This window comes from Antechinus flavipes, chromosome 2 (assembly GCF_016432865.1).
Source record: "Antechinus flavipes isolate AdamAnt ecotype Samford, QLD, Australia chromosome 2, AdamAnt_v2, whole genome shotgun sequence".
Taxonomy (NCBI): Eukaryota; Metazoa; Chordata; class Mammalia; order Dasyuromorphia; family Dasyuridae; genus Antechinus; species Antechinus flavipes.
Genome location: NC_067399.1, coordinates 62,829,078 through 62,841,847, shown reverse-complemented (window position 1 = coordinate 62,841,847; position 12,770 = coordinate 62,829,078). Strand labels below are relative to the sequence as shown.

Here is a 12,770-nt window from a genome sequence, read left to right as displayed (position 1 = left end):
GGGAAAGCCTTACCAAGGGCCACAGAGATGCTAAGTGCTCCAATAACTTCTCTCCATCTCAATCTCTTAGGAAATAGGTTTCCAATTCACCTTTAGTTTGTGGAGAGGAAAGCTCTTTTTAATTCACCAGAAGCAGCTGGGATCCACACTTTTAAATTCCTTCCCTCCCTTCCTTGAGGCTGCTTCTTGTTATTCACCAACCTGCTCAAAGGGAACTGTTTGTTTTTAAAATTGACCTTCATTTGTACGGTGAATTAATTCTCCTGAACACAAAGTTCTCCCTTTCTAGACCACTGAGTAGCTTATGACTGTTCATGTCTGTGTCCAATCAGTTGATCAAAAAGCATTTGTTATCAGTTGATAAAAAAGCATTTTTAATTCCCCAGTAGACATCGGGCACTGTATACAAAGACAAAAAATAGCATAGTGTGATAGAGAGCCTGCCTGGAAGCCAGGAAAACCCGGGTTCAAGTGACAGCTCTGTTATCCTAAGCAAGTCTCTAAAGCTCTAAATGGACAAAGCCAGAGCCATCAATTCAGAGATCCAGTAGCCTGAACCAGAACCAGATTGAAATATAATTGGGAAATATTTAACAAAAGAAATAAACATACAGTGCAACATAGATGATGTGAATTTGTGGCTTTCTAAATCAATCTACATCTTTTCTACTGGAATTTGACACTACTATTCTAGGCAATTAAGACTAAACAAGTTGTAGAGAAGGTATTGAAAAAGAAGTTTCCCCACCTAAGAGGTCATACTTGTTGTCCACTCTTCACTGCCATTTCCTTCTCTGGCTCATTTTACAGATAAGGAAATACATAATAGGGAGAGGAAATTTGGCCAGGGTCATACAACTAGTTAGTCTCTGACACATTCTTATCCACTATTCCACTTAGCTGCCCAGGATGACATGGCTAGTAAGTATCTGAGGCTAAATCTGAACTCAGGTTACTGATTCCAGGCCCATTATTCTATCCATTGTGTCACCTAGCTTCCCCCAATCTATTTTAAATCTAAATTACAGATTTACAGCTAGAAGGAGCTTTAGAGAGGCCATGAAGTCCAATTCCCTCATTTGATGTATGAGGAAATTGAAATTGATTAATGGTTAACTGACCTGTCCAAGATCATACAGCTAGCTAATAAAAGTCTGAGATAAAATTTGAACTCAGGACTTCCTGAGTGTAAGCCTACTCTTTAACCTAGCATCATCTAACTGTCTCATTAGTTCCCTAAACCAGAAGTTCTCAAAAACTCAGGACCCCTTTATGCTCTTAAAAATTTAGAATCCTAAAGAGTTCTTATTATATGGGTTATGTGAATTGGCATTTACTATATTAGAAATTAAATCTTAGTGTTATTTTTTAAATATATTTGACCTTAAGGACCCTCTGAAAAGTTGATGGAGACTCCCATCAATCTCCAGGCTACATTTTTAGGAATTCCTGACCTAGAACCAATGAAATCGCAAGTCCAGTCCCTATCCTCAGGGAACTTACAAATTCTACTAAGGGAGAAACATGTATCCTTATAAATATATACAAAATATATATAGAAATACAAAAAAAAATCAGAGGAGAGGCTCTAGTCACTAATAATGTCACAAAGCCCTTTCCATATGTTGATCTCATTTGATCCTCACAACAACTAAGCAAATATTTTTAGCTATTGCTATTCCCATTTTATAGATAAGGAAATTGAAGCTAACAGGTAAGTGACTTGTGCAAGATCACAAAGCATATCTGAGATAGTCTTCCTGACTTCAAATACAGTACCCAATGTTTTCCACTCTAGTCGAATATCACCTCCTAAGATCAAGGATTGCCATTTTTTATCTTTGTATTTGCAAAGACTGATCCACTCCTTCACACATAGTAGATCTTTAGTAAAGGAAAGAAAAGAAATTAGTTAAGCCATCAACAGAGATAAAAGTTTTTCTGGAAGAAAAAAATGAACAAACCAAGTTTTCTAACTGTCAACATTAATGATATCTTTGTTTTCATTAATCTTGGAATAAACGAGGGAGGATGGTAATAATATTATATAATAGAGCTTCATTACATGCATTAATAGTGAAAGTATTATTATCCCCATTTTGCTGTTGTGGTTCAGTTGTTTTTCTTTCTTCATGACCCCATTTGACAAAGATACTAGAGTGGTTTACCATGGTTCTTCAGTTCACTTTACAGATGAGGAAACTGAGGCAAATAGGGTTAAGTGACTCACCCATGATCATACAGCTAATAAGTGTCTGAGGCTGGATTTGAACTCAAGAAAAGGAGCCTTCCTGACTCAAGACTCACCCTGTATCCATTGTGCCACTTAGCTGCTCACTCCTAAAAAAGCTTTCCTGCTCCCTGCCTTGGAAATGACCTTTCCTCCATTGAACATCACATAGCTCTTTGCATGGACGTCTATAAAGCATTTAATTGTAACTTTGACAATAGAGTTATTGGGAGAGGGGAGGGAAGAAGCATTTAATAAGTGCCAAGTATGTATGCGCTAAGCACTTTACAAATTTTATTTCATGTGACAATGTGTGAATATGAATGTGTCCTGAGATGAAGCAGCAAGAAAACAGGACTGAGGAATCAGATCTTTGCTGCTTACAATTTGTATATAAGTCATGAGGTCACAGCTGGACGGAAACTTAAAGAAATCATCTAGTCCAATCCTTCATTTTTGCAGATAGGCTAACTGAGGCCTTGAGAAATAATCCTTTCCTCTCTTTGAAACTCAGCTTTTCCACCAGCAAAATGGAGATGTAGCCTTGAAACACTAATGACCTCAGAAGTTTGTTGAGAAGAAATTACTCTATAACCTTAAAGTATCACAGAAATAGAGGTTGTTAATTCAATTGTGAATTCCATGAGGATGTAAGTAGAGTCCTGGTTGTCCTGGGATATCCTCAGGAAACTATATGTCAGTCATTTTCAGTCATGTCTGACTCTTTCTCCATGACCCCAGTTGAGGGGGTAGGGAATGGCAAAGATCCTGGAGTGATTTGTGATTTCTTTCTCCAGCTCATTTTACAGATAAAGAAACTGAGACGAACAGGGTTAAGTAGCTGACCTTGGGCAGCTAATAAGTGTCTGAGGCTACATTTGAACACAGGCCTTCCTGACTCCAAGCTGGGCTCTCTGTTTACCAAACCACTGTACATAGTAAACACTTAAATGGCTTTTGAATGAAAGATGGTGATAATTGATGGGTGTAATGCCAATACTGGTGGCTGAGAGGTACAGTGAGAACTGGTAAGGTTTACAGGCATCACACTTAGAACAGATGGTCCTAACTAAGCCATCATGTTACACAAGCCCCTGAACCTCGTTCTTGCTGAGGATGCCAAATTCTCCTTGGGTTTAATTGGCAGAATCTTTGAAGCACTGTTGGCTCCCCAGGCTCCTTTGGGGCACAAATGTGATAGATACAGATGGCGTGTATGGAAACCTGACTTCAACTCAATTCAACAAGCATGTATTTGACAGTCAGGCAGTACAGTAGTTAGAGTTCTGGACTTGGAGTCAGGAAAATTGGAGTTTTAATCCTGCCCCAGACTCTTACTGCCTGTGTGACCCTGTGGGCAGGTCATTTCATTTCCATCTACCTCAGTTTATTCATCTGTGAAATGGGAATAATGATTGCATCTTCCAGGGTTGTTCAAATGAGAGAATGCACATTAAGCACTTTACAAAATTTTTTTTTTTTTTTATTATTTTAGAATCATATGTAAAGATGATTTTCATTTTTGTAAGATTTCATTTTGTAATTTCCAAATTTTTTTTCTCCCTAGTCCCTTACCACTCCCTTTTCCACACTAGCAAGCAACTGATATAGGTTATATATATACATTCATTTTTAACATAATTCCATATGAGGTATATTGGGAAAGAAAAATCAAAACAAAGAAGAAAAAACACGAGAAAGAAAAAAGAAAGAGAGAGACCAAAAAAAAGTGAAAATAGTATGCTTTGATCCACATTCAGTCTCCATAGAGCTCTTTCTGGATGTGGATGGCATTTTCCATTCAAAGTTTATTGGGGGGGGATTTTTTATTGGAATTGCCTTAGATCACCAAATTGCTAAGAAGAGCTCAGTCTACATAATTGATCATCACACAATCTTGCTATTACTGTGTACAGTGTTTTCTGGTTCTGCTCGCTTCATTTAGCATCAGTTCATGTTATTCTTTATAGGCTTTTCTGAAATCAGCCTGCTCATCACTTCTTATAGAACAATAGTATTCCGTTACATTCATAAACATAACTTATTCAGCCATTTCCCAGTTGATGGATAGCTACTCATTTCCCAATTCTTTGACACCACAAAAAGAGCCACTACAAATATTTTTGCACATGTGGGTCCTTTTCCTTCTCTAATGATCTCTTTGGGATATATATATATATATATATATATATATATATATATATATATATATATATAGTATTATAACTATTTGGGCATAGTTCCAAACTGCTCTCCAGAATGGCTGGATCAGTTCACAACTCCACCAACAATGCATTAGTGTCTCAGTTTTCCCACATCCCTTCCAATATTTAACATTATTTTTTCCTGTCATCTTAGCCAGTCTGATAGGTGTGAGGTGGTACCTCAAAGTTGTTTTAATTTGCATTCCTCTAATCAGTGCACTTTACAAATCTTAAAATGTTCTGTAAAGGCTAGCTATTAAACACTTGCTATATGCTGGGAACTATACTAGGCATTAGAGATACAGAAATAAAATAAGAACCAATCATTGCTTACATTCTATTAGGGAAAAACTAGTACACAGATAAGTACAGAATACAGACCAAATAATTTCTAAAGGAACCTTAAGAGTTCATTTTGTCAAATCTCCTCATGTTACTGAGGAAGAAATCAAGGTCCAAAGATGCTGGGGGTTTTGCTCAGAGTTAAACCCACTAATCATAGTGTCAGATTCAGGACCCAATGCCACTTCTTCTTATCCCTGTTCTTTTTTCTGAATCTCTCTGCAAATCTGGTTCTTGAATGATTTATGAAGCCAAAAATAACATTTCCATCAAAGATACATATTGTTTATTTCAGGTTTGCATCTTGATCCTGAAGGTCAGAAGATCTCCCAACTTTCAGCATCCCCTCTCAAGAACCACCCAAGGTCATTCTTCATGAATGACAGCTATTTAATTAAATTCTCTTAGGTTTCCATGGCAACAAACTCAACTTATATTCAGTGAAAATGATAAAACTAGATCTGGATTTATTTTTCCTAGTACCCTCACTCACTATTCCTATAGTCATCTTTTGTTCCTGATGCAAAGGGAACAATCTCATATGGAGATGTTAAGCCTGTCCTTACGACCACTTTCAAAACACTTAGCTTCCAAAAGAGAACTGTCAATATAATTGAACGATCCCTACATCCTAAAATCTAGAGTAGAAGAGGCTTTGAAACTAGTCCAATCCCTTCTTTTGACAGATAAGAAACAAAATTGAAGAAAGTGATTTCCCAAAGTCACACAGCTAATGAGTAACAGACTAGTCATTTGAACCCAGCCACCACCCCCACCCCCTCCCACCATTCCCCTCACCACTCCACCCCCCACCTCACTCCACCCCCCCCCCACCAATTGCAAATCCAGAAAATGTGGTAGGATGGAAAGGAAAGAGCCTGATTCCCAGCCTTGTGATATGCGTTTGGATCTGAAGAGGACCATTGAAATTCTTTGAGTCTAATCCTTCATCTTACTGACCTTTATCAAAGCACATGACTTCTCTGAATGATCAGTTTCCCCAGTATAAAATGGGCACCCTGCCTACTTTGAAGTTTTTGTGAAACTCCAATGTATGTTAATGCAAGTTAAATAACCATACTTTATATCCCAGGCACCTAGCATTAGTGTCAGCATCTAGTAGGTGCCTAATAAATGTCTGCTCCTTATTTACACAATGATTGGCTATCTTTGATTTTATCAATATTAATTCTCTGCAGGGCAATTGGGAGAGAATACTGGGCCTAGAGTCAGAAGGACCTGAATTGAAATGTAACTTCAGACATTTGGGAATATTATACTAGGCCAAGTCATTTAGTCCTGTTTGCCTCAGTTTCCTTATTTGTAATATGAATTAGAGAAGGAGACAAACCTCTCTGATATTTTTGTCAAGAAAATCCTGTTTGGCCAGCCCTGAAGTCAGGAACCAGCCCTGAAGTCAGGAGGACCTGAGTTCAAATATGGCCTCAGACATTTAACACTTCTTAGTCATGTGACCCTGGGCAAATCACTTAACCCCAAATGCCTCAGAAAAAAAGAAAGAAAGAAAAAGATCCTGTTTGCTTCAGTTTCCTCATCTATAAAATGAGCTAGAGAAGGAAATGGCAAGCCACTCCAATATCTTTGCCAAGAAAATCCCAAATGTAGTCACAAAGAGTAGGACTCAGCTGAACAATAACCACCAAATGACTACAGAGGGTAGCAGTTGACTAGAGGAGACCCAGTGCTAAGGAAAAAGAGTTTGAACTCAATGTGGTTGACAACAGAGAGTCATGAAGAAGGGTTTCAGTTTGAGTAACATGACCTGATCTGCCAAGTAATCAATATTTAAAGGCTGTTACCTGACAAGAGCTCTGTTACAGGAAAGCAAAGAAGAAATTGTCTTTTCCCCTTTTAATCTACAAGAAAGGCATCCTGGTGAAGGTGGGATCATGGATAGGTTTCAACTGAGCAAGATGAAGCAGTCTGACAGATGGAGGTGGCTAGAACAATAAGAGCAAAATGCGAAGGGTGACAGGGGCATCTGGGAAATATCAGAAAAGAATAAAGGCCCTGGAGTCGAGGCCCTGAATTCAAATGTAACTTTTTTAGCTGTGTGATCCTGAGTAAGTCACTTAACCCTAATTACTTCAAAAAGAAATAAATAATCATGTAAGGATAGAGAGGGAGGCATGCTTACAGTCCTGGAGAGGAAAGCAGCTACCAAAAAGTTACTCAAGATGCACTTTCCAACCCCCATCAGAAGAACCTCTACAGAAGATTTTTCTAAAGCACAAGGTTTTAGTCCCAGTTGAACCACAACCAAGCTATAAGACCCTGAGCAGATCACTTCAATTAGTCAAGCAACAAACACTTATTAAGTTTCTGTGATTTACCATTCATATGCTAGGTGCTAGGGATACAAAAACAAAAACTAAATAGATCCTGTCCTTGGGGAGCCTATATTCTAACAAGAGATATATGCATATTTATATATGCATATATTTTCATATAATATTGATACAAAGCAATTTGGGAGGGAAGGCATTTGCAGCTAGAGAGATCAGAAGAGACTTCATATAATAATAATAATAATAATAATAGCATTCATATAGCACTTTTAAGTTTGCAAAGTGCTTTGTGAATATTATCTCATTTGATCCTAATAACAACTCTAGGAGGTAGGTGCTACTATCGTCCCCATTTTACACATGAGAAATTGAGACAGAGGCAAAGCAACTTGCCAAAGTCACACAGCTAGTAGATGTCTGAGGTGGGATTCATACTCGGGTCTGATTTGAAGGAGGGCCTTAAAGGAGAAGGTCTATGGAATTGAGAAAATTGTTCAACTCATTCATGTTGAATGGCAACAGCCAGTTCAAACATCCAGAGATAGAAAATAGAGCATCTTCTATGAGGAACAGAAAGAAAGCCAGTTTGATAGAACCATAGAGTCTGTGAAGGGGAGTAAAATGTAATAAGATTAAAAAGGTAAACTGAGACTCTGTAGGATTCCTAAGTCTATTCTTCTTCTCCAATCATCGTCTAAAAATCCCATGTCAAGAGCCCGTATTCCATACTCCCCTAGAGCTAGAATAGACAGTGTTATTATCATGCTATGCTCTAGGTCCCATCCAGCTCAAACATTCCATCTAAAGGATTCTCATCCAGTTCCAATATTCCATCATCAAAGAGCCTCTTCACCAACATTCCAGCAATAGTATTTTCTGGTCAAAGACCCCTTCTGTTTCTAATTGTCTGAGTCTATGGATCCTGTGCCTTATTTATTGCAACTTTATGTTGTACTACCCTGACCTGAAATTCCCTTAACTAGTTCTTTTGTCCTCTTTCAAGGTCAGTTTTGTCATTATCATCGTCTTCTTCATCCTCCTCTTCTTCCTCTTTCCTCCTCTTCTTCTCCCTCCATGCCTTCCCTGATTCCTTCCAAGTTATTCTTCTTCTTCTCTTTTTAATTCCAAAGGCACTTGCAACATGTATTCTACCCTGTTATTCATTAACTCTATCTTTTATTCCTGTGTGTGTGTGTGTGTGATTGTGTTGTTTCCTTCCTCAGACTTCTTTGGAGAAGAGTCACTTTCATCCCCTCTTGTATCTTAAACTGGTCAAGAACAGGACTATGATCATAGGATGTGCAAACAGTATCAAAACTGAAAAGCTACTCTAGAATTATAGAAGCGTTCCATAGAATGCTTGACCATAGAACAGCAAGCCTGAAAGGAATCTTGGGACACAGAATGTTAGTGATGCAAGATGGTCCAATGGATAGATCACCAGGCCTGAAGTCAGCAATACCTGAGTTCAAATGCAGCCTCAGACATTTACTAGTGTACCTGGGAAAATCACTTCACCCTATTCACTTCAGTTTCCTCATTTGTTGTTCAGTTATTTCAATCATGTCTGAATGACTTTATGGTCCAATTTGGACCATAATTGGTCTTTGAAGAAATACTAGAATGGTTTGTCATTTCTTTCTCCAACTCATTTTATAGATGAGGACACAGGGTGAAATGACTTGTCCAAGATCCTACAGTTAATATCTGAAGCTATATTTGAACTCAGGTACTACTGACTATAGGCCCGGTGCTCTATTCACAGTACCACCTAGCTGCCCTTCCTCATCTATAATATGGAATTAATAATAGCACCTACCCTCCAATGTTGTATGAGGATCAAATGAATAATATTTGTAAAGCACTTAGCACAATGTCTTGCACATAGTGGGTACATTTATATAGCATTATTATGCTATATAATTATTATGGTATTAACATAGACATCAATTAGAAGAGACTTATGGGCATAGAATATCAACATATAATATGTCAGAATTGGGATATACTTTGGAGCTTTAAATGTAAAAACATAGAAAACAATATTTTGAGAGATAGAAGGACTCTTATCTAAGACTTGGGTCTTAAATTTCTCTCTCTCTCTCTCTCTCTCTCTCTCTCTCTCTCTCTCTCTCTCTCTTCTCTTTTTCAGCTATGAAGAATGTGTGGGACCAGGGTCAGCTCAAATCTACATCCCCACTGAAGATCCCCCACCATACTCCCTGAATGACCCTTGCCAAGACAGGGATGTCTCCATCCAGATCAGTGCCGCAGAGATGAGGGATGAGGAAGAAGAAGGGGCCTCTTTGCCTGTGGCCGAGGGGGATCCTGGCTGTTCCATCAGATTTCCCCAGCGACAGGCGGCCATCTCCACTATTGCCCTAGAAACTGCACCACCCTATGAAACTGTAGTGCATGACCCAAATGTGCTACTTCCCCTTCAGAGCCTGAAAAGCTCCCCGACTGAGTACCAGACCCTTCTCGATAGGACTGTGTAACCAGGGGAAGCCTTCACCAGCCCCACTCCATAGGGGGCCTGACTAACTGCAAACACATGTATACACATGCAGAGAAAAACAGCAACACAATACCCACGAGGTTGGGGGCAGATGTCATTCAATAATAGAATGAACCTCTCACCACCAGCCCAAGGTACAAACTCCTTTTCTGTTTGCTGTCCCTTTCAGAATCTGGGACATGCAGGGGCATTAGCTTTCTTTCCTTCCAGCCCCTTCCACTCCCCACACTTTCCCAGCAGGTTCTCAAAGTTGGTGGAACCCAAGTAGGCAAAGTCTGATTTCTGAATTGGGAATTCTTCCCTAAACTGCTACAGCCTCGGCTCCGGCAGCCACTGGGCCATCTCTGGAGTCCTCCGTCCTCCCTGCACTTTTTGCCCCCATCCCTGTCCTTTCTCCAGAGAGACACAAGATAGTCAGTCTGAGAGGGCTAGCATGGGCCAGAAGTCAGGGGAAATAGGCAAGTGTTATTAAAACAGCTCTTGCTCTCAATGGAAAAAGAATTCTCCCCTATCAAATGAGTTTGAATGTATAAAATGAATGAAATGAGTTTAAAATGAGTTTGAGTAGGCAACAGATTGGCATCCACCATCCATGGGACTCAACCCAGTAAGAAGACCAATAGTAGGTACTCTTAAGCCCTCCAAACCAATTCCTAGAACCTGAATTGGAACTTATCCTTCTCAGACCACTAACACAACCCTAAGGTTGGCTGGCCTAAATCAGAAAAATCCAAGTAAGCCATGCTGTCGGGTTATTCCCAGAAGGCCCACTTTGTGAGCATGCCTGTGGGGGAATATGGGGGTCAAGAAGAATGTGGGAGTCCCAATTTTGGCAGGACCTGGGCTTATTTAAAGGGAGGCAGTCCCTCACAGACCTAAACCTCCTGGTCCTCATTTTCTGGCATTATTAGCTTCCATCAGATTGCCTCTCCATGGTCTGGGACTAGTTGGTCCAATGGATGATGTCCTGACAAGAGAGTGAGTTGACTTGATCTGATAGTACAACCACTTCTCAATATTTGGTCAGTGTTTTCGCTCTTAGTTCAATTAAGCAAACATCTATTAAATACCTATTGTATGCAGATCCTATGCTGGGAATCAGGAGATAATAAAGTTTAGATAAGATATGGCCCATGTCCTTGTTGAACTAGAATCTAGAGATCATCTAGAATCTAGAATCATACATCATCTAGAGAAATTTACCAACTAATGCTTCAATCAGAGAGAAAACATCCTTTTGGCTGAGAGATGGATTGGGTTGGAAATACAAGTCTAAATTTCAGTGGGTCTATGGCTGCACACTTTCCCAGAGATCGATGTGCTTAAATCATCCTCCCTCACCCCCAACCCAAGCATGTTTACTTAATACACGGACAAAAGGCCAGACAATTTTGGCTTTGAATCTCCTGGGAAGGATAGGAGAAAGACACAGTTCAGAAAAAAGGGATGGAAACTCAGTGTGGGATCAGCCCCAGAATTCTTCAGCCGTTGTCATATCTTGTAGTCTCATCAGATGATCCTCTGATCATCATGAGAACATCCACCTGGAATCCAGCTAACCAGACCAGAAGACCATACAGAGGCTAAGAAAGGGGATGTGCTTCAGGAGGGGAAAGAGACTGATCGAGTTATGTCAGAGCCACAGACTTTTCTGAAAACGTAGATGTGGAGACCAAATGGAGTTGTGCTGGAACCTCCATTAGGGGGAGCTTTGGATATTGGGCCACTGCTGCTGCCAGCTGCCATTGTTCCAGAAGTGGTCCTGCAAAAGGCAATGTGAAGCAGTCCAGAAGTTCCATTTAACCCGCCAGTCATAATTCCAGCTCCTAACCCTCCTGCTTTTCCCCAGAGCTGAGGCTTTTGCTCTAAAGGCAGAGTGGCGATTTCCAAAGAGCATGGGAGCTGTAGTAAGAAGACTTGAATCTGAATCCCTGTTCTTCTATCTACTACCTGTGTAATCTTGGGCAAATCAGGACCTTCCTGGAAACTTGCAGTTTCATCTGTACAATAGGAGGATTGAGCTAGATGATCTCCATGGTCCTGCTCTTAATCCCTTACTCCCAGGTCCCTATGGCCCATTTTTAAAATACCAGGATTTTCATCCTGTTTCTTGCTCCTCCCCACCCCATTAAATTTTCCAACTCCAGTGAAGGGCTATGACTTTTCTTCAATCACTTTTTAAGGAGCTGGGGGCCAGGCGGGGGGAGGAAAAAATGAAGATTTTATATTTTACTCTATGTAAAATGAGAATTTCTTCCAGTGCTATTCACTGCTTTTCAAAGGCTCTCTTTAGCTCTATTTACGCCTTGATGTTCTAACTCATTCTGTGGATTCTAGGGATTGTTTACAAACAGCTATCTGTTTACCTTTGTGGTATTACTGTTTTATAGGGAGAAATATATCTATCTTCTCTCTCTGTTGTACTGTATAGATTTTTACATGCACTGCAGGGCCTTGAGTCTCCTAAGAAACCTGTCCTCCTTTCACACTGTAGCAAGCATGGGTAACCAACCAAAAAACTTTCAGGACACATCAGCTTTTGCAGCTGGCTACAGAAACGAGCTGGACATTTTTCTTTCCTGGACTGGGCTCTGAATTGAGCAACAATATATTCTTTCTTCGTTCTAAATACATAACAATGTAGCACTTGTAGATGTAACTTAGTAATCGAGTGCACAGCTGGACTTTTCTTGCTTTTTTGAAACTTGTAAGGAAAGGAAATGGTGAAAACATCAGCTGATTTAAATGCCTCGATTTAGCAAGTAATGTTTTAACCCAGCAAGCCTTCACCTGAAGTTTCTTCAAATTAGAATCAGTAAGCAGTACCAAGTGTTTTATTGTTCACACAGGATGATTTTGCAGCTGGTTATATGCTGTAAATGACTTGCTGGAATGATTTTCTTTTTTTAATCTCAACTGAAACCTGGTATCATTTTTTTTTTGAGACTATGACAAATGTGTTGGTCCTTGATATAGGTTACCATCTTTAGCCCTGTTCCAGCAATACTGAGTCCAGGGATTTCAGGGGATCACACAGTTTTAAAAAGAGTAGTCCTTACTCAACTTTCAGGTCATTCTGGCTTTTACCACCAGAAAGACGTGTATCAAGAGTTAACTGTAGAGCTGTTTTTAATTATACAATAAAGAACTGTTTCGCATTTCGTCCA

At 39.6% G+C, this 12,770-nt stretch overlaps 1 protein-coding gene across 1 annotated transcript in view; it reads left to right on the top strand.

The window, feature by feature from the left end:
* BEAN1 (brain expressed associated with NEDD4 1) overlaps nt 1-12,770 on the top strand; it is a 101,239-nt gene extending 88,469 nt beyond the window's left edge. The window contains exon 5 of the mRNA XM_051975082.1: nt 9,238-12,770. Within this exon, the coding sequence (XP_051831042.1) occupies nt 9,238-9,583 (346 nt within the window). The 3' untranslated portion in view covers nt 9,584-12,770. The remainder of the gene's footprint in view (nt 1-9,237) is intronic.